The following is a 25,120-nucleotide window of genomic DNA, read 5'->3' as shown; positions in this document are numbered from 1 at the left end:
TAGCGGTGCAGTGGCAGGGTTGGTCAGGGCAGGGCGGGCTCTCGGGAAGTGGAAGGGGCCAGGGAGCTGGAGGGCACACTCATAGGCGTAATGAGGGGGCTGACCCTGCAATTGCATTCACAGGTGGCATGCCTGGTTCGCCAGGGGAGGTTTCAGCATAACGCCTTTTTCTTCCACCCCCCTGTCACAGGAACCAGGCAGCCACCTGCGAATAAATGCGTGTGCCTCCAAATCGTCCACCCCAACTTTTTCGCAAATGGCACCTGCACAAAAACAATGAGGAAACAAAATTTACAACACTATTACGAGGCATATAAAATCGCGCGCATTATTTTAGGAAGATGTAGAAAATTCCAGGATTCATGTACCGAAATTTATGGTCAATGAGAAACACTATACTGATGAGTTCCAGACTAGTTTCAGCTGCCTTGGGTTTATTAGGATGAAAGACGCACATACATTGCATAGCATGTGCCCTGTTGCATTTTGATCGCCTCCACAGCAATACGGCTGAGACAGCCAGTGTTTCATCCCTCACTAGGAATTAGTGCTTGATTATCGGCTGTCTCCGCATATGACTGGCGCGCTAGTTTTTTGCCGCTCCTACGCTTTCTGCGATGTGCAAACAGTTTATACTAATAATCGTTACCAAGAGAATGTTCGGCGACCATTTTCATTTTTTTTAAATGGCTAGATATAATATACACAAGCGATCTAAGCCCACGACTGCTGCACTGGCCGCTGGTTAGCTGATATACGCTTTTGACTGGTTTTGTGGGTAGTTCACTTAAACGGGAGCTCACTTAAACGGGTAGCTCACAGGTGCATCATTTTTACTCATATACTGCTTGCCTAAGCAAATTTGATCCAAGGGATAAAAAAAAAAAAACATTTCGGAGGCAGGCAAAGGAAACCAGATATATATTGCTGGAAGCTACCTTGAGCTCCACAGAAAAGGTTTTGTTTGGAATCCTTATTGACATTATTTACCTAAATTACTGATTAATGACTTACACAATAAATGGTGTTGCTACTTTGAAGAGTACCGGCACAATCCACGTTTGATTATTTGTGATAAAGAACCCTCACGTCTGCATTTTGAACGCCAGATACAATAGGAAACCATGAAAATACAGAAATCTGATTCCCGGACAATACAATTGAGGACTTGGCTTGGCTCGACAGCCCTGTGTAGCGTTAGACCTACAAGTTGCCTATGGTTTCTTCGTCCGCGCCAGCACATCGTCCAACAAGACTGTATTTGTATTTTACAGCTGAAAAATACTGTTAAACTCATTTATATCCTTACCGCTTTGTAGTCATTATCCGCATTGCAAAGTTCGGCGCGCTCATTGTAACTCGAGCCTTCATGTGCGCCAAAGGGCCGACGCGAAGCAACCATCGCCAGCATATCACCCTTACTCATGCATGGGGCTAGCAAACTTAGCGGCAGGTTGTTTTGTCCGCTCAAAATCATGTTGTGAGCAGCACAGTTGAGGTGCGCGAATGGGCTGGTAACGGTTTCGGTATCTACATAACCCGGAATTTATCTACAGCTGGAAAAAAAGGTACACATGAGGTTTCTAACCGCAAATATTGAAACAGGGGTTTCCGAACGTGCTCACCGACTCTGTAAGTCCTATTTATTGTCTAAAGTGAATATTTAGTACTTGAAGCGAATAACCTCACTTCCCCACGTGCAAAATAAAAATTTTCTGCGCTGTCCTAAGTGGCTGCCAGCAATGCACCACCGGTTTCCATCGTCTGTTTCTAATGGTTTATTATAACCCTTGGCTCAAGCTATGGGGCGCAGCAGGTGTAATGTAGCTTGAATAAAACCTGCAAGAGATCGTATATATGGGTAGATTTGTAAGGTTTACAGATTTCACTTACAAATTCTACAGGAATCGCGTCACTGCGGCCTTTCTCTAAAATTGACACGTAATAGCGCTATATTCGTGGCTAAAATAAAGTAATCAACGCATTAATTCAGCTTAGCAAATGCAGCTGTAACAGAAAGTGAGGGCTGGCTACACCTAAGGTGTGCCTAGCTTTCTAATTTTCTTAAATGGCACAACCGTTCGAAATATGGAATATTAAAAAAAGCCCTTGATATTGGCTTTCTCACAGCGTATTATGGGTGCCTTAGATAAGAAACATAATCGAGGTCCCATGGCCATCTTTCGTTTCCAATGAAATTCTTATATGTGGTGGGCAAGTATCTAGACACAAAAGAATTAACCTTAGTTTTTCAAGATATGCGTAGTTTCCTCGAAAAAAAAAAAAAAAAACAATTGTATGGTATATCTCTAGAGGTAGAAAACGCTGTTTTTGCCATTTCAAAATGTTGCAAGTTTGGATACCATGATTTTGTCATCTGCTCTTTTTTACTCACTAAATATATGCAGGTTTTATATTTACAAACACTATTAGAAATCTATTTTGTTTTTGCAGTTGTGTTATTAAAAAATCGCAAACTTTTCTTCAGGAGCGATACGCTGCAAAAATATTCATTTTTAACCTTATGTACTGGCATATGATGCATTAGGTTGGTTGCACTAAATATGTTTTCACTTCCTGACGCATGTTCTTAATTCCAGGCAGTATCTGGAGCTCCAGACCACTAGGTGTGTTCTCCACAACGCATCAAAATTGCTCAGAATTCGAAAACAGCAGTAAAGGGCAAATTTGCTGCAATTAAAAAAAGATCATCTTCGATTTTCATTCAAATCCCTCTCAAAAATCTTCAGTACCTCAAAAATATCACGGACTAAAAAGTGTTGCGTTATACTGTTTAAAAATATAACATTAAATATTAAACCGAGTGCTTGTGCTGATAATGGCCAAACTAAGCCTGCATTCTTGCAAGATCCAATGATATCTTGGCACAGAAACTATTTTTCTACATTATCTAGGTTCCATTCTTTATTTCCGAAAAAATTTGAAGCTCTAGATTTGTGTGTGTATCTGCATATTATTTTGAAATTGGACAAAAGTAAGAAAATGGTAAAATAAGGAAAACTGATTAGAATTGAAGAAACGGCCGCAACATCAATTTTTATCAAAATCTGTGGAAACAATGCAAAGTACTTTGTTAATTTGAGTCAGTAAATATATTGAATTCTGCAAAATGTAATATTAGAAATATAAAAATGCTTGTTTTTGTTCTGGAGATGTGCTTATATGGCTCCCCCTTATGGAATAGGCATCAAAACTTCAATTTAGTGTTTGCTTAATTTAGTTACATTTTACCTTAAGTAAAATTTAAAACATTGTCAGCGCTTAACACCGTTTTTCTGCTTCTGGGACAAATACTTAATATAGCTTAAAATGGTATTAATTCGCTATTTCTGTCAATTTCATGGCAGAACGCAAGTGAAGGTTGAACTTTTTCTCTGTCCTGCATTCTTTTTTATTGCTAGGTGCAATAGTATTCAATCTAGGTTATTAATATATTATTCCATTTGTCAGCTTTGACCACCACTAACAATACTATATTTTTGAAGATGATTTTTCAATGTGTAATTTTTATAATTACAATCTTAAGCAAATCGCTTTCCAGCATAATACTTTTGGTGGCGTTACAGAGAACACACATAGCAGCTTAGAGCTCCAAATTCTGCCTTAAATTAACAATATGACCTGCGTAATAAGCACAGAATATTTTAGTGCAAACAACGCAATGCGTCACGCCAGTATGTAAGGTTGAACATTAACATTTTTTAGCGCGTTGTTCTTGAAGCAAAGTTTGCGATTTTTTACTAAATCAACTGCATCAATGAAACACACTTTTAATACTTATACAAGTAAACGTTACCCAAATGCGGTGAGTAAAAAACAGTGGATGACAAAATTTTACGCAACCAGCCGGCCTCCAAACGTGCAACTTTTTGAAACGACAAAAACGGCGTTTTCAAGCTTTAGTGATAGGCGTTTTTTTTTTTTTTCGAGAATACTACGCCGCATCTGGCAAACCTAAGGGTCATTCCTTTGTGTCGAGACATTAGCCCACGACATATGAAAATTTAATTAAAAAAAATGGTCATGGCACCACGATTACTGTTCCTGTCCGAAGACATCCATATTTGTTTTCATTTCGTCTCTTCAACAGGCTGGTTTAGCCAATGCGGTGAATAAAAATATCATCGCATATATTAAAGATTTTCGCGCTATATGTTATACCTAAAGCTACCTATATTGTCACAACTGTCATACATTATTTGTAGCTAAAACATCACAAAAGGGATTCGATTGCAAATTGTTCGCTAGTTAAATAGACGTACGAGATGACACACGTATACTTTGTAGAATACAATTTAGGAAAGAGCAGATACAAACTACAGGCGAATAATGCTATGATATGGAGCATATGTATTACTCCGGTTAACAGTAAAAAAATCAACTTTTAACATATTAATATATTCGACAAACTATTGCATGCTCACATAGGAACACAATTAATGAGCTCATCCACGCATCTAATGTCTATGGGCATTAGACGTGTGGATGACTTCGTTTTATTCCAATTCGTGCGTCACTCAAAATAATTGAACGAGAAAAACGTTAATGTCTACACAATTTTCAGTGAGTATACCACAAATTATACTAAGGTGCTTCATATATGTCACATCACCTAGCAAGTGAAATGGGATAACAGAAGTAATCATACTCTAACCCTGATCAGCATTTCGCTTTTGCGCCATCTTTGTAAGTTTTTAGGCAGGCTTTTCCACTGATTATCCTCTTCTTTATACCCCTGCCACCCACAAGACACAAATCTTCTGGGGGTACCGAACTGTTGGTTTTCGCACCAGTGATACAACTTAATCGATCCATTTACACGTAGAAAACACTCTGATGCGCACCTAAAAAAAATGAAAGCATGCATGTGTAGGCGAAATCATTAACCGGCGATTTAATAATATGATCTGAACAATAAAATCAAAGGATCACACTCGAAGTAACAGAAAAGTGGTGGAGAGATAGGAATTGAAGCAATGAAAGGCGGTTGCTTTCTGCAAAAAGCCAATAGCAAGAGGTCCACCGTCTATAAGAATAGGCAATAAAAATAAGGCATATTTAAAGGTGCATGCAGCAGTTACAGTGATGCAGTGCTACCTTTTTTTTAGGCAGGCTTTTCCGCTGATTTTCTTCTTCTTTATTGCCCTTCCAACCACAGGACACATATCTTCTGGGGGTTGTCGGTGTTCGCACCAGTGATACAACTCAATCGATCCACTTCTACGTAGAAAACGCTCCCGATGCGCATCTAAAAAAATGAAAGCATGTATGTGCAGGCTAAATCATTCACACATGATAAAACAATATGATTTGAACAATGAAATCAAATGATCACACCCAGAGCAACAAGAAAGTGGTGGAGAGATAGAAATTGAAGCAATGAAAGACGGTTGCTTACTGAACAAAGCCTATAGTAAGAGGTCCTGCGTCTATAAGAATAGGCAATAAATTAAGGCACGTTTATAGGTGCATGCAGCAGTTAAAGTGATGCAGTGTTACCTTGCTGTTTCACTGCAGTGATTGGTATAAATATTACAGCAATTGCTAGGCATCTCAGGTAACCCCACTGAAAACTTCATCCAAGGTACTGAGGAGCAGTGGCGTGTTATTTGCAGCTGTTAACGGAAAGACAGGCTATCCTATGAGTGCATGCGCATTTCCTCCTTTTTGTATACTTGAATAAAAGTGACTGAACAGTGAGTGTTATAAGAGGTGCAGCGTCCCTAGGAATGGGGAACAAAATTAAGTTTTAGTAAACAGAGGTACAAAAAGAAGCAAATATGCCTGCAATAATAGCATGATGGCCTACCTTTTGATCAACAGCTGTAAACAACCTGTCACTGCCAGTCGGTTCTTTAGATAGGCTTATCAATGCCAGAGCTTAAAGCTAAGAGCAATATGAGTAATGTTTATTGCGGTCACGGTCACGGCCGTAAACAATTCTAGCGGAACACTCCATTACTGTAACTATTCAACCGTCCATTTATACATATCGTAAATTAAAGAACCATGCACATCATATTAAGTTGCTCTTTTCTACTCCCAAATGATTTCCTATAGAATTAGAATACGTGGATCGCTGCTTCGGTTTCAACATTCTTGCACGATGGCTATGGCGTGCACTTCATGCATACGGTACGGCACGTGAGGTACAAAGAGCTGTAATTGCCGAACAGGCGGACCTGACGTCCTGTCCCATTTCGCCTGAAAGTGCGCGCCGTCATCGAGCGCTTCGCGAGCAATATATTTCGGACGATATGGTTGCCTCACACCGGCCGTCAATGTTTTGTACATTGTGTCCCGCGTGCACGTTGTTTACTTTGCAGTGACAGGGACGCAGTGCACACACGGCTTATGTGCCTTTTTGCTTGTATTGTTATTTTCCCCCGCTCTCGAAGCGCGTCTGCGAAATCGCTCTCCTATTGTCGCCGCTTTCTGATAACGCCCTCACCTGAAGGCACGTGCTCAGAAGGGGGGCGTCGATTAAGAAAATTTTGAAAAGGGACTCACTTGCGCTGTTCACGGCTTTCAATTCCTCAATATGATATTAACCATTATAAAAGTGGAGGTTCATTATGACTTAATTATAGCCTAGTCATCAAGCGGCATCACGCACATGTCTGCCCCACTGTAAATTTCGCTTGCGCAGACAGCACGAACAGTTTTCAAAACTTCGCCTGTACATCTGAAAACAGAAAACTGCCCTTAACTCTTAACAAAATCCAAAAACAGTGTGAACATGGCTTCCTGCGCGCAGAAGAGAGGCTGTCCAAAATATATGTACAAAGCCGGGCGCATAGTATCTGGTTACTAATTGATTGCGGCGCGCTGCACAGTCAAAAAGCTGCGCAAATGGCTGCCTGCAGGGTTCTGTCACGTGTTGGTGGCATACACACCTGTTACGCACGGCTCCTCTATTTTCGGCGCAAATGCTATTCATATCGCAGCCAGCAAATAAGTCCACGCACTCGCTTGCATGTAACCCGGACGAAAATTCGCTTAGTTCTTGAAGTCATGCTTCGCGCAGTTGTTTCGAGGAGAATAAGGAAAGAGAACATTTGGGACTGGTAGGAGATTATATAGAACCAATTATGAAGCAATGGCATGCTGCAAAGATATACTCACGGTCTAAGATGACGGCGTTCACTGAGTCTGATAATGCCGATGGTATCCCGCCGTTGCTGTAATCCGTACTCCGGCGACATTTCACAGCTCAGCTATTCACTGATATGTAGCAAGCACCAACCGGAGCACATGGACATGTATAGGCGCAAGAGAAAATTATGCACAGCACAATGAAAAAGAAAATTAATGAGGGAAGGAATTAAAGAAAGGTTTAAGAAGCTGTCACAAGTCTTGTAGAGTCTCCAACAAGCTCTGAAATGAACGCTTCGGGAGGAGGCCGCACAGCAGCGCAGCTGGGGATGCTGTCTGTTGTGTCTTGCACGTAGACGCGTAGGCGAGGGGGAACAACGACCCGCTCAACCAGCGCGTGATTCCCGCCGCGGTGTTCTGTTCGCAAGGGCTGCGCGTGGGAACGAAGGACCAACGACCCTCTCAACATTCCATTCCTCCTTTACCCAGCCCTCTTCTGCTTGCACCGGCCAGCCGTGACTTCGGACCGTGCCGATGAGCGGCCGCCAGCGCGCACCGCTCGAGTCGAGTTCTAATAAATAGTTTTGTTTTGTGTGTTCGCAAACGCATTGTTTCTTCAAGCCAACCACGGACAAACATTTTCTAAAAAAATAGAAAGCCTCCCCATCTACCATCCACATTCTTGCGTAAATCCATACAGCTGGTGCATCGACAAATGCGCGCGTCCCCTCCCTTTCGCCACCTATGATCGAACAAAGGATGGTCGTTCGACCTTTTATATTTACTTCAAAATATTATATACTGTTGCGTGATGACTGATTAATAATGTCAAAGAGGCGGAGTTCCGAGCTTCTCTTCTATTCTGGCTAACTTTGGTTATAGATTATACAAATTATGCTCAAGTTAGCTAGCTGAAAATTATCCGACTAAATATATACATGTTTTTATTTGTACTCAGTTAATGTTCGCTTTTCGGGTATGAGTAGATGTTTTTATAAAAATTCTAAACATCGGCCCAGGAAACGAAAATTTTCCTAATTTACAGGCCTTTATTTCAGAAAAGGTTCATGGTAGAGCAGCAATAATTCCACAATATGTTCTCAGCATAATTATCCGCAAACAGCTAAAGCTCATATTTTTATGACATTTGGATACAGAGATACGATCGCGTTAATTTACAGAAAACAGCGAACATTGAAAATTTTTAGGAAAACAAAAACAGTTTTCACATTGTTTAAACTTTTTCCACCTATTCTACACTACCTCAGCTTTCAAAACCGTTAAAACACCTTGAATAATTTTGTTGCGCAAGTAATTATGGCCACATCGATAAAGCCTTTGTCCAATTATAGCGCACTGCGCTGTTCTGAACATTCTACGGAATTTGTGAATTGTTCAAGGTTTTAAATTTTGGCATATAATTTTGTAACAGGGAGAAATATATTTACAAAAGAGGAATAAAGATATATACATTGAGGAACAGCCAAGGAGCCAGGCTACGAGGGCCGCCCATTCGACGCACTTCTTTTTCTTAATCTTCCACAAACGAGCGCGCCACTTCGTCCTCATCATTCTCCAGCTGTAACAATATTTCTTCGCTCATGTTTTTTCTCGACTTCGCAAATCGACGGTGACAGACACAGCAATGAATGATTCAGAATCAATTTTGTGCGCGTCGAGGTCCTGAAGCGCTGTGGCATCAGGCAATACACAGACGTTTTTCGCAATCACCTTCACCTTAACGCGGATTGCACAAAAAGACGATAACGTTCAATGAGCAAGCAACGTATTCCAAATCATTTTAGTAGAATGAAAGAATTGGAAAGGGCATGGAAAACTGCCTCATTAAAACAGTGTTTGTAGGCTGCATTCGTTTTTTCGAATGACTCGACAGCGCACATTATTTTCATTCCTGTACAGTTTTTTTTTTATTCCTTTGCCACCGCCTAGCGCGGTTGGAATGGTCAAACTCTAAACTAATAGGCGGAAAAAACTATTTTTTTTTTGTTTATTGGCGATATATATGTTGTGCGCCATATAAATGTACCGGGGCCTTCATGCTCGCAGTCTGCACGAAAAACTGTCATTTTTTTTTACCACCGTGTGAATGCCCAAAACTAAAATGGTAACCTCGCGAGTCTTCCGGCTTTTCATTTTCCAGTGATTGCGTCTAGAAAGTACACACATCGTATTCGGTCCTTTCTCCAGGTAAACAGACGATGCTGCGCGTAGTTCCTTATGGATAATACAAAAGCACTAGAACAAAAACATCGCTGAGAAAATGGTCATTTGTTCCTTCAACTTGAGGCAACGTTTTCCTTCTTGGCAATGAAAAAGATACCTTCTAATCACTAATTTAATGTCACATGAACATGCTATGGCGACACGATTTCGTTTTTATGCGCGTTCTCACTGACAACTGGATTTGTACTATAGGTTACGTATAGATGCAGGGATGTAATCGGCGTCCAATACAGGCATATTGGGTCGTGAGTGCTAGCCGGTCTGGGGTATACATATGTGGTCGCACGGTCGTGCTATCATTAGATATAATTGTGCGACAAATGTATGCGCCTGCGACGAAATCTGCATGCATGCCAATAGGCTAAAACCATAAACACATATAGCTGACCCCCAAAGGTGCGCCGCATATGAGCGCACCGAAAAGACGAATCCAGACAGTTGCAGCGGTACGTGCTTGAATGCGTTATAGTAATTGTCGTCCCGTACGTGGTACTTGGTGAGGTCCGAACGATTGGCTGAAATGTTGTCGGAATTAAATGCCGTGGTTTGGCGTCCAGGCCACGTGTATTCAACCATAAAAATGCAGAATTTGTTTTGATTGAATGGTCAACGGAAAATATTCACTTCGGCAGCCCATTAAAGCTGCGTTTTTAGGATGGCAATGACATTTGCGAGATCAGGGGAAAAAGTGGTCCATCGTGGGCAGTTTTCATACAGGGATAGCTAATACTGGAAAAACACAAGACAAATTGCAATGGTCCATTACAGCCAGTTTAAAACAACGGAACGGTCAACGTCGGAAGAACACAGGACACCTCGGTCCATTGTAGCCAGTTTTAAAAACTGAACGGGCAACGCCGGAAGAACACTGGACAACATGGTCCATTGTAGCCAGTTTTAAAAAAGGAACGGCCAACGACGGCGGAACACAGGACAGCTTGGTCCATTGTAGCCATCTTTAAAAAACTGAACATCCAATACTGGAAGAACAGAGGATAACATTGTCCATTGTAGCCATGTTTAAAAACCGGAACATCCAATGCCGGAAGAACACAGGACAACTTGGTCCATTGTAGCCAGTTTTAAAAAACGGAAAACCCAATGACGGAGGAAGGCAGGACAGCTTGGCCCATTATAGCCAGTTTTAAAACCCGTGCGACCATTATTGGAGGAACAACGGCAATCTCGGTCCAACATAGACATTCTGTATGTACGGCAGTGCCAATATCGGGACCTCACTGTACATCTTGGCCCAAGCTAGCCAGTGTTGGCTACTGGCAGCGCCAACACTGGGAGAGCACCGGCTAGACTGGGCCATTGTTGGACATTGTGTTGACTGGCATGTCCTATGTTGGGAGCATGCTGGTTAGGCTGGCCCAATGTAGGGCCACTACTTGCCGTCGTACTTACAACATTGGCCCAATGCTTTGTGCTGCCTGGGTGGTTGCGGTTCGTCTTCTACGTCGTCGTCGCTTTCCTGGGTCGATTCGTGGGGCCGGATAATCTTTACAATCTCGCTGTCTATCAGTGCACCGCATGTTTCAACCGCCTTGTCTATGCCGACGTAATCTTCAAAATTAATGTCTCCGAGAACGTCACCAAAATCAGTGCCGTCAAGCTCACTTGATGACGCTTCTTTTGATGAAATTGCAGAGGTATGCTCCGAAGAAGCTGCCGCAAACTCATGCTCTTGCTAGCATGTGGTAGCACTGAGCAGGCGCACCTCATATTTTGTGGAGTTATCCATACGCAAAATCATATGCACGAGGAAGTGCAACCTGTACAGGGCTTTAACATTCTTTATGATCCCTTGGTCCATTGGCTGCAGAACCGATGTTGTGTTTGGAGGCAAAAATGCGAGGCTTAGTGCACTCAAGTGTGGCACATTCACATTAGCAGTGCATTGGTCCTCAAGAAACAACACCTTGCGGTTGGAAGAAGCAAACTCGCGGTCCAATTTGGTAATCCAGCTCTTGAAGATTTTGGCCGGTCCTCAGGCAGCGTCTTTACCATAGAGTTTCTTACACTAACTAGAGGGAAAGCTGAAGGCGCTGCACTTCAGCCACCATGAGCATGCTAAGAAACATGGGCCGGTGCCCTACTTGATGCGGGATAGTCGGTTTTTCTTGGGTGCATGGAGTGGTGTTACTATGATGTTTCTTTTCCATCATCATCTCGAGGCGCGTACACAGACCGCAAAAGCCATAGTAGCAAAGGTACAAAAGCAGACATCGCCAATAAATGGTTTCTGTTTCCCGAAATGATTAAAAGCATTCTTAAGTGATTGCGCAACCATAAATATTTCCAAAACGTTTTCTCCTCTCAAAGTGTGCCTATTAAGGGTTCACTGAAGCGGCCACCAAGAAGCCACTGATAAACGTGTTCAGTGTGTAGAACAAATCCTTTTGAGCATTAACCCAAAGTATAACTCCTTGGAACAAAACCAGCGATTTATTATTAATCTTTCAAAACAGCATTTTTTGATGTTCGCGGGCAGAGAAGTCGTCGCTTGGCGGTGTCGCATGGAACTATTTCCTTAAGCCGTGACGTCACGGGTGAGTTGACTGGCAAGGCTTGCTAGAAGCTGCCATTCGCTGCGGCCACTGCAGCCATGACGTCACGGACACACTTCCGGTAGCTGCGAAAGTCGTCTGCTCGTGCGCTGCTCGAACTATGTGCGGGCTGTTGTTACACAGCTCGCCGGCCTTATCGGTTAGGTGGCCATTGCCCATTAAGTACTACAACCGAAGCGACGCAGTGATCGGCGGAACGAAGCTGCATTTACAAATATGTTATTTATACATCGTGGTTTCAGGAGTACTGGAGTGTCGTCCGACGAGGCGTCAACAGCACGGTTGAGCACCGCACGATGGCAGCACCTCCTCGACTGCCGTAAACACCGCCGCTGTGGCCCCTCCTCCCGCATACTGTACGCGAATGGCTTGGTGGATCGTTAGCACCGATGTCCAAAATAAAGCGTGCTAAAATTTGTTGGCATCTGGAATACTGAGCCAAATATCAAGCATGAAGCCCTCGTGAGGATTGCTGACCAGCAGCAAATTGCTGGTAAAAGCAATAGCCGTGATACAAGCAAGTTTCTGCTCAAGCCAGCTGCCGCTTGTGCATTTCGGCTCATCCGATCTGCTCGTACTAGCTCTGTGATTAATGCGTCGCTAGAGTTAATCTTATAGTTATTTTACTATGGCAGAATAGGATTCACAATAAGGCAGTTTCATAAGTAGACCATTTACGACAGCTTTGATCAGTTCCAAAGCGCCGACCGCCACGGCTTCGAAGCGAAACAATTTAGACTTAGCGACGACTAGGGACGGTCACGCACTGCGCCGTCGTTCGCCGCGCTCGCGCGCCCCACCCCTGCGGTAATTGTGTAACGTACCTCAGCCTGCTCGCGGCCTCCCGTACTGCAAGCGTTGCAAACTCGTGTGGCCGTGCATTTTGTGACGTTCTGCTTAGCAACAAGCCGTTCAAACGATACTGCAGGCAAGACAAGACTTCAGTATGCAGTCGCTGCGCTGTCGGCCGTAATCGAAGACATCGGGCGGCACCATATTCTATAGACCGTTTTACCGAGAGCAAGCAGGAGAGGAGGAAAATACTCTCTAACCAGATTCCTTGCGCCGGCCCATATTTGCCAGTACCGAGTGGGCTGTGCATTCGCACGCTTTATGCATAGCAGAGCGGCCTTGCACCACTGTATATTGCCGTTTGAGAGACTTAAATACCTTTATTAGCGCCCATTTTGTAGTGGTAATGTCATCTGGACAGCAATGCGTGATCCTGGAATGCACAAACAATGAAAAAAATCTCAAGATGATTGCCGAGAGCGTATGCGGGAAGCATGCATGGACAATCAGAGTTTGGCTGTGATATGTTTCTGCTTCACCGCTTTCCAATCTATCCTGATTAATTTCGCCTATGAACGTTTTATGTTAGCCAGATAGACTTAGTACCAATGACGGACTCACGAATATGATGCCCATTTCACTTCCTACGCCGTAGCAATCATGCATGCCGGGCAGGCCGTGCCTCCCCCAAGCCCTCCGCGCCAACGATACGGTGGATCTCTTCCGCCAGCAAAAGAAGAGCGCGCTAAAATCTGTTCTTCACTTAAACAATTAAGCTAACAGCAAAAAAGACCTTTCTTGCGGATTTCTGACCCATACCGTGTTATTGATAATTGCAATACAAATAAATTACACAACACATTGCCGCTGTTGCAGAGCGCGGGTCATTGTCTGCACACTGGCTCCGCTGCTAAGGCGTAATCGAAATTTACATCTTTCTTTTACTGATACTATGGGATCGGCGGTAAGGCCATGAGAGACGATTTACTCCAGCGCTGAGCAATTACAAAGCGCCATCGGATGTGCTTTCGATGCGAAACAATTTAGGCCTAGCGACGACTAGGAAGTAGCGCGTGACGAGAGTGCCGTAGTCCGCCACACCAGCGGGTGGCGCCGCTTTCGTAAGCGCTGCTGTATGTGCTGTGAATTTGTTGTCTTCGTTCATAGTGCAGCTGAGAGCGCAAGTTTTTCAGCGTTTTGCTCAACAATACGTCGTGCAAACGATGCTGCTACGACGTACGGGACGGCGGTATACGATGTTTCACTGCAGGACGAACACTAAGGCTACATAAAAACGTCGACGGATGGTACTTTAGACACTAGTTCTTTTATGTACTGGTCTTGAACCGTGGTTTAACTTGAACGTATACATTGGTGAAGCACGACAGCTCGGTCGTATACCGAAATGGGTCGCACTTCACGTTAAATCAATGCGGCGACAACTGGAAAGAGTCTTTCGTAATATCTGCATTCCGCGTTCTGTAGCTGCCCGTACAGTTCATTCGCTGTGTGTTCGTATGTACAGTTATCATTACGATTATAAAATATAGTTGAAAATAGATGTATCGTGAAAGCTACAACGGATACACCCTCACTGCAATAGTGAAGCGCAGTCCTTCGCAGTCACTCCGGCCGCTAGTGCTGTTTCCAACTGCTGCCGCCATGCCAAACGGAATCTTTACGGTTTGCTTGCGCGCTCTAACAGAGCACAACTAGCACCAAGGTGTCGGATAGCTTTCACGAGCACCGCGAAACAGCACCTTTACACTACCGCACCGCAGCATCAACACGAACAGCACAGCCCAAGATGGCGTCAGGAGGAGCCGGAGCGGACTTTCCTAGTTTAGCTCATATGGGGCGCCACCATCAAACTAAAATGGCTGCACCTAGGCATCGAAACTAAAAAGGTCTATACATCGATCTTTAAACGTGAAACAGTGGGCAAATGAATAACTTTGTGAAGCAGACCCGCTCGTACGTTTCGCGCACTTGGGCGCCGACGAGTAGCCTCCGTCAACAGACTCCGCCATAACCTCTGTTAACGTTGCAAACCGAGGTCGCCAAGCTCGTCTTGCTATAACCGCGGTTAGTGGTGTAACCATGGTTTGGTCCGCCTTGTAACATGGGCTAACCACGGGTTCGCAGTTACACTAACCGTCGCTGCGCGAACTGGCAAACTGCGTGCGAGCGAGGACGTGTTGACGCGAGTATACGCCAGTGAGCGAGCATGCGGCAACCTGAAGTTCGTCGAAGTTACATACAGTCGAACCCGGATATATCGAACTCGAAGGGGATTGCGAAATAGTTCGATATATCGATAATTCGATATACAGAAATCGGTTTGGGACGGCACTTACGATGCGAAAAAACAATACTGTATTTGTCACGTAATCAACTCACTCGCATAATGAACCCACCCTCCACTTTTGCACTCGAGCGATCTCAGCGACGAGCGGCAGCGACAGAGCAAAAAATTTCCAACTTGTTGGAACTGCGCCGTACGAGCCACCGCGGCAGCTCAAAACAAGGTTTCTGTGTCGCCGCGGCAGAAATCGCCAGCGTTATTGCTTGCATGGTCACTCCGTTTCGGTCGTCTCATCCACAGCTCATTTCTTGGCAGCGTGCCAAGATGCTGCGCAGCGATAAGGTCGCGGTGTGTTTATCTTTTGATAGCTCCTGCAGCGGCATGGAGCGAACTTGGCAGACTGCCTGTGATGGCTTGATTGCGCTAGCCTGGTTCGATTTATCACGCCGCGCTTGGGGCGGGCGGAGTCTACTGCCACAAAATCATTGGAAAGCGTGATAAAGTAGCTGCAAATGCTGTTTGAAGCAAAAAGTGCTAAAAGCCGGTGTCATGATCGCAGCTGACCGCGTGCTTTTGTTGATTTACACATGCAAACATAAACGACTCCCGCAAAAAAAAAAAAAAAACCGCTTCGTAACTCCATATCTTACGCTACACCGCGCGTACAGCACAAAGATAAAAACAAACCACTCCCGCAAAAAAAAAAAAAAAAAAAAAAAAATCTGTCGCTTCTTAACTTCCGCAGGCGCCATAGCCACGTCAGCCGCCGCGCGCAAAGGGTTCGCAACACACGCTGGAGAAAGCGTCCGACGTTCTGTCTGAAAACGGGCTGAGCTGGCTTGGCGCATGCGTAGCGCGTGCTACTGCGAACGAAGGCCGGGAAAGAGGAAGGAGAGAGATAGCTCGGCAAAAGAATGGGCTTCGCTCTATCGCGTTTTTCCGCTCTCGTTCCCACCGGTTTTCTGGTTCATTCACGCACAGGGCTTGCAAACGTCACGTGCTGGCGCGCGGGAAACGATAACCGCAGATGCGCGTGCCTTTGGGGATAGGGTGCGGCGCTGCCCTAGCCGAACTGCCCTCTCTCATTCCTTCCGCGCGTGGCTTGCAAACGTCACGCGGCAAACGGCCGAGGGTGATGTGATCGTCTTTGGGGAAGGCACACTTCCCAGTGCGTGGTGCGGAGTTCGATATATTGAACGACCGGTGAAATTGAGTTCGATATATGACGCGGCTTTCTTATACTTTTACATGGGATTTTCAAGGGGAGATTCCGCGAGTTCGGTATAACCAAAATTCGATATATCCGGGTTCGACTGTATTTTTGGGCGGAGCTTTGAACTTGCTGGTATTCTTTATTTTTTTATGGCTCCCTTCGGCGTACGAGTTGAGAGGGAAAATTGGAAGGGTCATTTTTAATCGCTGATATCTCTGGTGTTGCAGAAGCTAGATCGAAAATTTTTTCGGGAGAATGATCGGTTTTTTTCAATATCTATCAGTGTTATGGCGTTTACCCTTCTTGGTGACGCATTTCAGTGGACCTTTATGTGCGAAATATTGGTATTTGTGCTGCTCAAAACTGAGCCAATAGGAGAAAGAGCCATCGCTTATATTGAATAAATTTCACACTGACATGCTGTTTCTCTCTTCTGCAATTTATAGTCAAAAAATTGAATATTAGAGCATTGTTTACGGTAGAACAACGTTTATCTTTCCATTAGTTTTGGCCAGAAGTTGTAGTTCTCCGGCCCATGATGCTTTGAGGTGGCTGAACCGGTCTTTGGGAAACTGCATGTAAACTCTCATGGGTGGCAGCACTGCTTTCCCTCTTGGTAAGAGTAAGAAACTGTATGGTCTTTACGCCTTTAAAACGCCTCGGCTTGGCGGCTTTCCCGATTACAAGTAGCCGACATCGTTCTGTGCCAGTCATGTTTGCCGCGATGAGCACCAACACCCTCTCCTTGCTGCGTTTACCCCCAGCACAGTTGTCATCCTTGAATGTCAGCGTCTTGTCTAGTAGAAGCCGATAGAAGAGTGCAGTCGCATCTGCGTTGAATATGACCTCTGGATTATATTCGCTGAGATATTCATGCAGCTTTCCGTCCCTCCACGTTGCACTATGTTTCCTGGTTAATGGACGCTCATGGCGATCATTAAAGTGCTTCAGCAATCCATCAGAAGTGAAGTCATTGATCCCCAACATTGCTGCAAGCGTTAGGGCTTCCGTCGCAACGATATCTCCGCTGAGAGGAAGTTTGCTCCAGGCCTCCCTAATCCAAACCAGCAGAGCCTTCTCCAACTCTGGGTAAGCACCGGTGCGCATTCGCTTCCGAGACATCTTAAACTTGTTGTTCTTAAATGCATCCAGTATTGTGCGCTTGTTCTTGACAAAGTGTGAGAGCGTGTTCGGCTTGGTCCCGTACTTCCACGAAATGTTTTGTTTGGCAGCACTTCCCTTTTCAACTTTCTTCAAAACTTCGACTCGTCGTGAGGTCCAGCGTGAGATAAGAGCCACGGTTTGCCATGGCTATCAATGGCACGACTACGGTCTAATTCCGAAATGCAGAATCACATGTGGAACAAAGTGGCTGCGATGGTGATGACATCAACGTGGAGCACGGTCGCCTCGAGGATCCCGACTGAAAATAACCTTCCAATTAAACAGAATAATTGGTTGAGTACTTCGAATTATTGAGCGATTTTATTTCCATAGGATGGTGAACGTCTTGCCTTATTCTCTTGTGTGTTTGTTGTGTTTGTGTGTAGCTGTGCAGTGCCTGAGGTCTTCAGAGAATACATGAAAAACTGAGGGGACCAGCACTTCACTTCTAATTAACCGAAAATTCCAATTAAGCGGCTTTGAATTTTCGGGAATCAACTGTAGCATAAACAAGGTCGGTTTTGCATGTAAACAGCAGTAACCATGCACGTTATTGAAAAGTGCAGTCAAGCTAACATGCCCGTGCGACATCGCGATGCTTTTTTAGTCAAAACCATGTACTCAAATGCACAAATAAACTGAATATTAGCTTGGGGTAATTGTGTTTTCAATAAAATTAAATTTTAAGGTATTTTTTGTGAAAACTAATTAATTTCCTCATAGGGCTGCAGCATCCGCATCGGCACTGCCGTCATTTCAAAGTGACACTTTGCCGTGTGACAGCGAGCTTTGAAAGTGTTATTCTTCCTATGTAAGTGCACAAAAGTGTCACAAAACTTGCCCGTGTCACTGGAGTATAAGCTGAGCTGTGACAGCGAGCACTGAAAGTGTCATTCTTCCTATGTACGTGCACTTCATGAAAGTGTCGCGAAACTTGCCCGTGTGACGGGGTAATAAGTTGACCTTAGCAGTGACGTCACAACACGCACATTGCTGAAACTGATGATACATAGGAGAAGTATGTGAGGCGCACAAAACGGTAGAACCGTGACAGCGTGACCAAAAATTAGACACTCGAACACTCGAACATTAGACACTCGCTTGTTTCACTGCTCGACAGATGGCGCACCATGTCAAAGCAGCTTTTAGACTCTTCTGCGAAAATTGTGCATGCCGCCGAGCGCAGTTTTGCGTCAATTACGAAAAATCTATGCAAGAACCGAGGTTGAATCACTTATCAAATAACATGGACCATATTTTGCTACTTTGTGAATGTTATTTCAGCTCGAATAGTGCACTAGATTTCGCATAGAATTTTTTTAAAACCCGGGCCTCAAATATTCATCCTGTATGTGTGGTTGACGGGACCAGATGGGCTGTCCGAATTATCCATTTTCTGAAATAATGAGGGTTGAATTAACGGGGTTTTCCTGTAGAAAAGCTTGTATTCGTATCACATGCGGCCCCAAACCCACTTGTGAGTGTACTCTTTGTTGACCATAGGCCGACAGCAGCCCGATTGCACTCACTGCAAAGACCGTCCAGAGAGGCGCTGCCGCCACTGTTCATGCTGCCGCTGTGGGAGCAAGGCGGAGCCTGACCGGCAGCTGATGTGTGACGAGTGCGACCGGGCCTTCCACCTGACCTGTCTGGAGCCACCCCTGGAGGCCGTGCCTGAGGAAGAGGACTGGTATGTTCCTTCCATTGCGTTTGAGCAAATACTGGATAATAATGGGGCATGTCACTGGGACATGTAAAACCCCGTTAATACGTAGTTGGTGAGGGCGCAGCAAAAGTATGTACTATTCGGCAGTACACCTTAACCGATTACAACAAATTTGCCATTACTCAACCTCTAAAGTGAAAAAAAAACAAACCAGGTACTGTAAATTTCCCATGAATACTACACGTACGTGCACTTCATTCCTATCCTGGCGACAAGAAGTCGGTCATTTTTAGTTGTCGCTGTGGTGGTTGCGCAGTGACAACAGCCATCTCAAAATCAGCGAGACCGCGAGCAAGCTTGTTCACAGGGCCCATCTTCTCAGCGAGCGCTCTCATAACAGTTAATGCCTGCGCGGCTTCCGTCACAGTAGGGCCTGAATCAGCTCTTTCCAAGTAATCGCCGCTGTCCTCATTTTCGATATCCTCATTGCTTTGGGGAGGGGCATAGTGCCTCCCGTTCACGCAACAACCGCTTCGCAAAGCACCACAGCACTGTACCACAGCTCAATACAGACGATGCAATCACCGGTTGCGCACCACATTCACAAAACAAAGAGAGGAAGATAGGCTACATCCACTACGTTATAGCTACGTCTCGAATGCACGCGTAGTGCGAAGTCGCATGGGAGGGTTGGGGTGACTGTGATGGTTACTGAGATAGGGCTGCCAATGATATCGAAGTGGCCAATGATTCCTGGGCTGCCTATTGGCATGGACATCACTGCGACGAACAGCGTTCGTTAAAACATGGTCAAAATAACCGCATACTTTTCCTAGAATACTTTCTAGTGCACTATATTTGTATAACCGACAGTCCGCACGTTCATAACTCTTTTGGGAAAGGTGAAAACGTTTTGCGTCTCAGCACGGCATCAGCCGAACTGCAATGAAAAGTGCGTATTAACAGGTAGGCACATCACGAGCCACTACACTTTAAGTGGTCAACCAATACATGGGTTTCAATAGCGGCTTAACCGGGGAATCTTCACAACTACATTTTAGCCGCAACTACTTGGGAAGCAGGTACGTATTAAAGAAGTTTCGCTGTACAGTCAAACCTCGTTATAACGAAGTCTCATTTTGCGCGAAAATTCGTTCGTTATATCCGATATTCGTTGTAAAAGTACGCACAAATTCCTCCAAAAAAAAATTCTGTTCATAAACCCAAGTAAAGGCTACCCTAAAATGGAAAGCACAGAGCTGAAAAAAAAGCATTTTTTTCCCTTTAAAGCGTAATATAAGCACGCGAAACCTTACCTTTCATTTTGCACTGCCAAGCAAAAATGAGCACACTGGATTTAGGCCACGCAGAACTGATTTATTTAAAAAACGACGTAACCTTCATTTGAGTCCTTCAGCTCACACTCTCTGGTTCCCAAATCATTTTTTCTTATTTTAAAATAGTTAGCAGTAAGTCACCACTACAAGGCTTGGCAGCTCATTGCTATACTCCGTTTCATACATCAGGTGCAACGCAGCGAAAGCTACGTAAGTAGTCCGCAGGAAAAAAAAAAAGGCGTATCGCTACGCGCTCGTTTTGTGGCCGAGTGGTTCCTGCGGAAACGACCTCTATTCCGAGCATACACGTTTGCAATAACTTGCTTCGCATGCCTAGACATCTTCGCAGTGCGGATCTTATAGAAAAAACACGCACCGAAGAACAGTTTTCTCAAAAAGAGATGCGCAGTGCGGAGGGCACAGTCAGCGCCATCTAGTGGCACAGCTGGCAAGGTTGCGGGGCACCGAAAACGCGACACGAACGAAAACGACATAAAAAACATACAAATTCACCGAATCCGATCCTTTCTGCTTAAAAAAAGGTGCTCTTTATGAGGTTGATGGCAAATGTAAGATGTATTAAGCTTGTAGACAAAATAACTATTATTTGCTCTCGTAAAGGCCAGGCACTATTTTTCATTGTGGTATCGGAGAGCGCTAACAAGAGTTGTAGCTTTGGCAGTGTTGCACTTCATGTATGAAACGGACTATAGTCGTTGCAAAAAATAAATTAAGCTGCCCTCTTAGTTTGCAACCATTCTATTAGAACCTTACCCTGCAAAGCTAAGGTAACACTCTTCATAGGCGCAAAGTAGAGCAGGGAATCTGTGAATGCAATCAGTAAATCCAATCCAAGCAGAAAAGGAATGAATTGAGATTAAGTTGCATGTGACCTCAGTGTCAACAAGTCGGATGTTACACCATGTTTCAGGGCTTTCAGAATGGATCAACATCAGCATTGTAGAAGCAAAAAATTACGAGGGACTTCAGCGACTAAATTAGTGAAAGGCGAAAGCCTGAGTGCTGCATTCTCCTACGCAACTCTCACTAATTGGTAATTAATTAACTATTTATAATTAAGAATTAGTTATTAGGCAGGAGACCAGGCAGTAGGTGACTATGGCATTGGTTCTAGGAATAGCAGGGGAGAGTTACTAATTGAGTTTGCAGAGCACAATAACTTAAGAATCATGAATACCTTCTTCAGCAAACGGAAGAACCGCAAATGGACATGGAAAAGTCCGAACGGGGAGGCTAAAAATGAAATTGACTTCATACTGTGTTCAACCCCCCCCCCATTATGCAAGATGTAGAGGTAATCGGGAAAGTGCGATGCAGTGACCACAGGATGGTGAGGTCCCGAATTAGCCTAAATCTGAAGAAGGAAAGCAACAGATTAGTAAGAAAGAAACCCATCAACGAATTAGCGGTGAGGGGAGGGCAAAAGAGTTCAAGATCTCGCTACAGATATATATTCAGCTCTAACGGAGGATGGAGACATTACCCTAGAAGCAATGAACAATAATTTCAGAGATATCATTACTGAGTGTGCTGTAGAAGTAGGCGGCACGATAGCTAGAGAGGATACCGGTAAGCCGTCTAAGGAGACGAAAAATTTGATTAAGAAACGCCAGAGTATGAAAGCTTCCAATCCAACAGACCAGATAGAATTGGCCGAGATATCAAAGCTAACCAATAAGCGTAAGGTGGCCGATATAAGGAAGTATAACATGGAGAAAATTGAGCATGCTGTAAAGAGCGGGGGAGCCTTAAAACGGTAAAGAAAAAATTAGGCATAGGCAAAACCAGATGTATGCGATAAGGGACAAGGCGGGCAACGTCATCACGAATATGGACAAGATAGTCAAAGTAGCCGAGGAGTTCTATACAGATCTCTACAGTAGCCAAAGTAGTCAGGACCGTAATGAGATTGGCGGCAGGGAAAAACAGTCAGACGTTCCACCAGTGACGAAGGAAGAGGTCAAGAAAGCATTAGAAACTATGAAAAGGAGGAAATCAGCTGGATAGGATCAGATAACTACGGATTTGCTGAAGGATGGGGGGGATATCCTGTTAGAAGAACTGGCCACCTTGTACACGCAGTGCCTGGTGTCATCGACGGTACCGGAACCATGGAAGAATGCAAACATTATCCTCATTCATAAGAAAGCGGACTCTAAGGACCTTAAAAATTACAGACCAATCACCTTACTGTCTGTTACGTGTAAGGTATTTACTAAGGTAATCGCTAATAGAATCAGGACAACCTTAGACTTCAATCAAGCAAAAGGATCAAGCAGGTTTTCGGAAACGGTACTCTCCTATCGATCATATCCATACCATCAATCAGGTGATAGAAAAATGCTCGGAATATAACCAGCCCTTATACATAGCATTCATTGATTACGAAAAAGCATTTGACTCAGTTGAAACCTCGGCGGTGATGCAGGCGTTGCGAAATCAGGGGGTAGACGAGCCGTACGTGAAAGTGCTGGAAGATATACTGTGGCTGCACAGCGACCATAGTTCTGCATAAAGAAAGTAACAAAATTCCCATAAAGAAAGGTGTTAGGCAAGGAGACACAATCTCCCCAGTACTATTCACAGCTTGCTTAGAGGAAGTATTCAGAGACTTGGAATGGGAGCAGTTAGGGATAAGGGTGGATGGAGAATACCTCAGTAAACTGCGATTTGCTGATGACATTGCCTTGCTAAGCAACTCGGGGGATGAACTGCAAATAATGATTGATGACCAGACAGGAAAAGTAGAAAGGTAGGCTTGAAAATCAATGTGCAGAAGACTAAGGTAATGTTCAACAGCCTCGGGAAGGAACATCAGTTTACATTATGTAGCGAAGTACTGGAAGCGGTAGGCAAATATGTCTACTTAAGACAGATAGTAACCGCAGATCCGGACCATGAAAAGGAAATAACAAGAAGGATAAGATTGGGATAGAGAAGCACTCGCAGATTATGACTAGCAGCTTACCGGTATCGTTCAAGAGGAAAGTATACAGCAGTTGCATCTTACCTGTACTCACCTATGGAGCTGAAACGTGGAGGCTAACCAAGAGAGTTCTACTTAAGTTGAGGACAACCCAGAGGGCTATGGAACGAAAAATGATAGGGGTAACATATAAGAGATAGGAAGCGTGCAGAGTGGGTAAGAGAAATAACTCAAGTAACCGACATTCTAGTGGAAATTAAGAAGAAGAAATGGGCAAGGGCAGGACAAGTAGTGCGAAGAGAGGATAACTGATGGTCGCTTAGGGTAACAAACTGGATTCCAAGGGAAGGAATGCGTAGCAGGGGGCGGCAGAAAGTTAGCTGGGCAGATTAGGTTAAGAATTTCGTAGGGGTCAAGTGGATGCAGCTAGCACAGGAGTTAAGTGGAGAAATATGGGAGAGGCCTTTGCCCTGCAGTGGGTATAATCAGGCTGATGATGATGATTAGGCAGGTAATTAGTTATTGTTAGTTAATTAGGTATTGATTGAATTCTTTTATTAGTCAACAATTAGTAATTAGTAATTGGTTATTAATTGACATACAGTCGAACCCGGATATTTCGAATTTTGGTTATATCGAACTCATGGAATATCCCCTTAAAAATCCCATGTAAAAGTATAGGAAAGGTGCATCGTATATTGAACTCAATTTTACAGGGCGTTCAATATATCGAACTCCACTTCGCGCATTGAACGGTGCGCCTCTCCCAAAGACGATCACATCACCTTGGTCGTTTGCAGTGTGACGTTTTCAAGCCACACTCGGAAGGAATGAGAGGGCGCAGCTCGGCGACGGCTGGTCTAGGGCAGTGCTGCGCCCTTCCCCCAAAGGCGCACGCATCTGCGGTGATCGCTGCCGCGCTAGCACGTGACGTTTGCAAGTCATGTGGGTGAAGGAACGAGAGGGAACCAATGCAGCCGTGGTGTTCAGGGGAGGGGAAAAACGCGATAGAGCGAAGCGAAAGGGTGTGCCCACCCTTCTGCTGAGCTTTCTTTCTCCCCTTTCTCTCTCTTTCCCGGTCTTTGTTCGCAGCAGCATGCACTACGCATGTGCAGACGAGCCAGCTCAACCCGTGGCAGACGCTTCTCCAGTGTGTGTTGTGAACGCTCTGCGCGCGGCGGCTGGCGTGCGACGAGCTTCTCGTGTCGTCGTGCTGAATGCACGTAAGCTACGGCGGACGCTAAAAAACACCTTTTCTTTTTGAGACAGTTGTTTATTGCCGTCGTGCGGAACGTATACTATGGCGGCTGCGGAGGTTAAGAAGCGGCAATTTTTTTTCTTTTGCTAGAGTTGTTCCTCTCGGTCTGAACATGCGGCGCAGCGTAAGCAATGGCGGCTGTGGACGAAGCGGCAGTTTTCTTTTTTTTTTGCGAGAGTCGTTCATTCTTGCATGTATGAATCAATGAAAGCATGCGATCGGCTGCTATCATGCCACCGGCTTTTAGCATTGTTCACTCCAAACCGCATTTGCAGCTATCACGCTTGCCGATGATTTTGTAGCAGTGGACTACGCCCGCCCCACCTAAGCGCGGCACGATAAATCGAACCAGGCTTGTGCAATCAAGCCACCACGCGGGCACTCTGCCAAGTTTTCTCCCTGCCATCGCAGGATCTATGAAAAGTATAGTTAAAAGATAAGCACGTCGTGACATTATCGCTGCGCAGCATCTTGCCGCGCTGCCATTAAATGAGCTGTGGATGCG

The 25,120-nt window shown here is 44.6% G+C and overlaps 1 protein-coding gene across 5 annotated transcripts in view; it reads left to right on the top strand.

Moving 5' to 3' along the window:
• The window catches only part of LOC146177871 (E3 ubiquitin-protein ligase UHRF1-like), a 209,499-nt gene that overhangs the window by 58,147 nt on the left and 126,232 nt on the right, over positions 1-25,120 (top strand). For all 5 annotated transcript variants that reach the window (XM_084580625.1, XM_084580626.1, XM_084580623.1 and 2 more), the window contains one exon: positions 18,911-19,097. In XM_084580625.1, the coding sequence (XP_084436751.1) occupies positions 18,911-19,097 (187 nt within the window). The remainder of the gene's footprint in view (positions 1-18,910; positions 19,098-25,120) is intronic.

Source organism: Amblyomma maculatum, chromosome 10 (assembly GCF_055883805.1).
Source record: "Amblyomma maculatum isolate TAMU_Amacu chromosome 10, ASM5588380v1, whole genome shotgun sequence".
NCBI classification, from domain to species: domain Eukaryota; kingdom Metazoa; phylum Arthropoda; class Arachnida; order Ixodida; family Ixodidae; genus Amblyomma; species Amblyomma maculatum.
The sequence above is the reverse complement of the archived record's forward strand: the minus strand, read 5'-3'. Positions and strand labels throughout refer to the sequence as shown.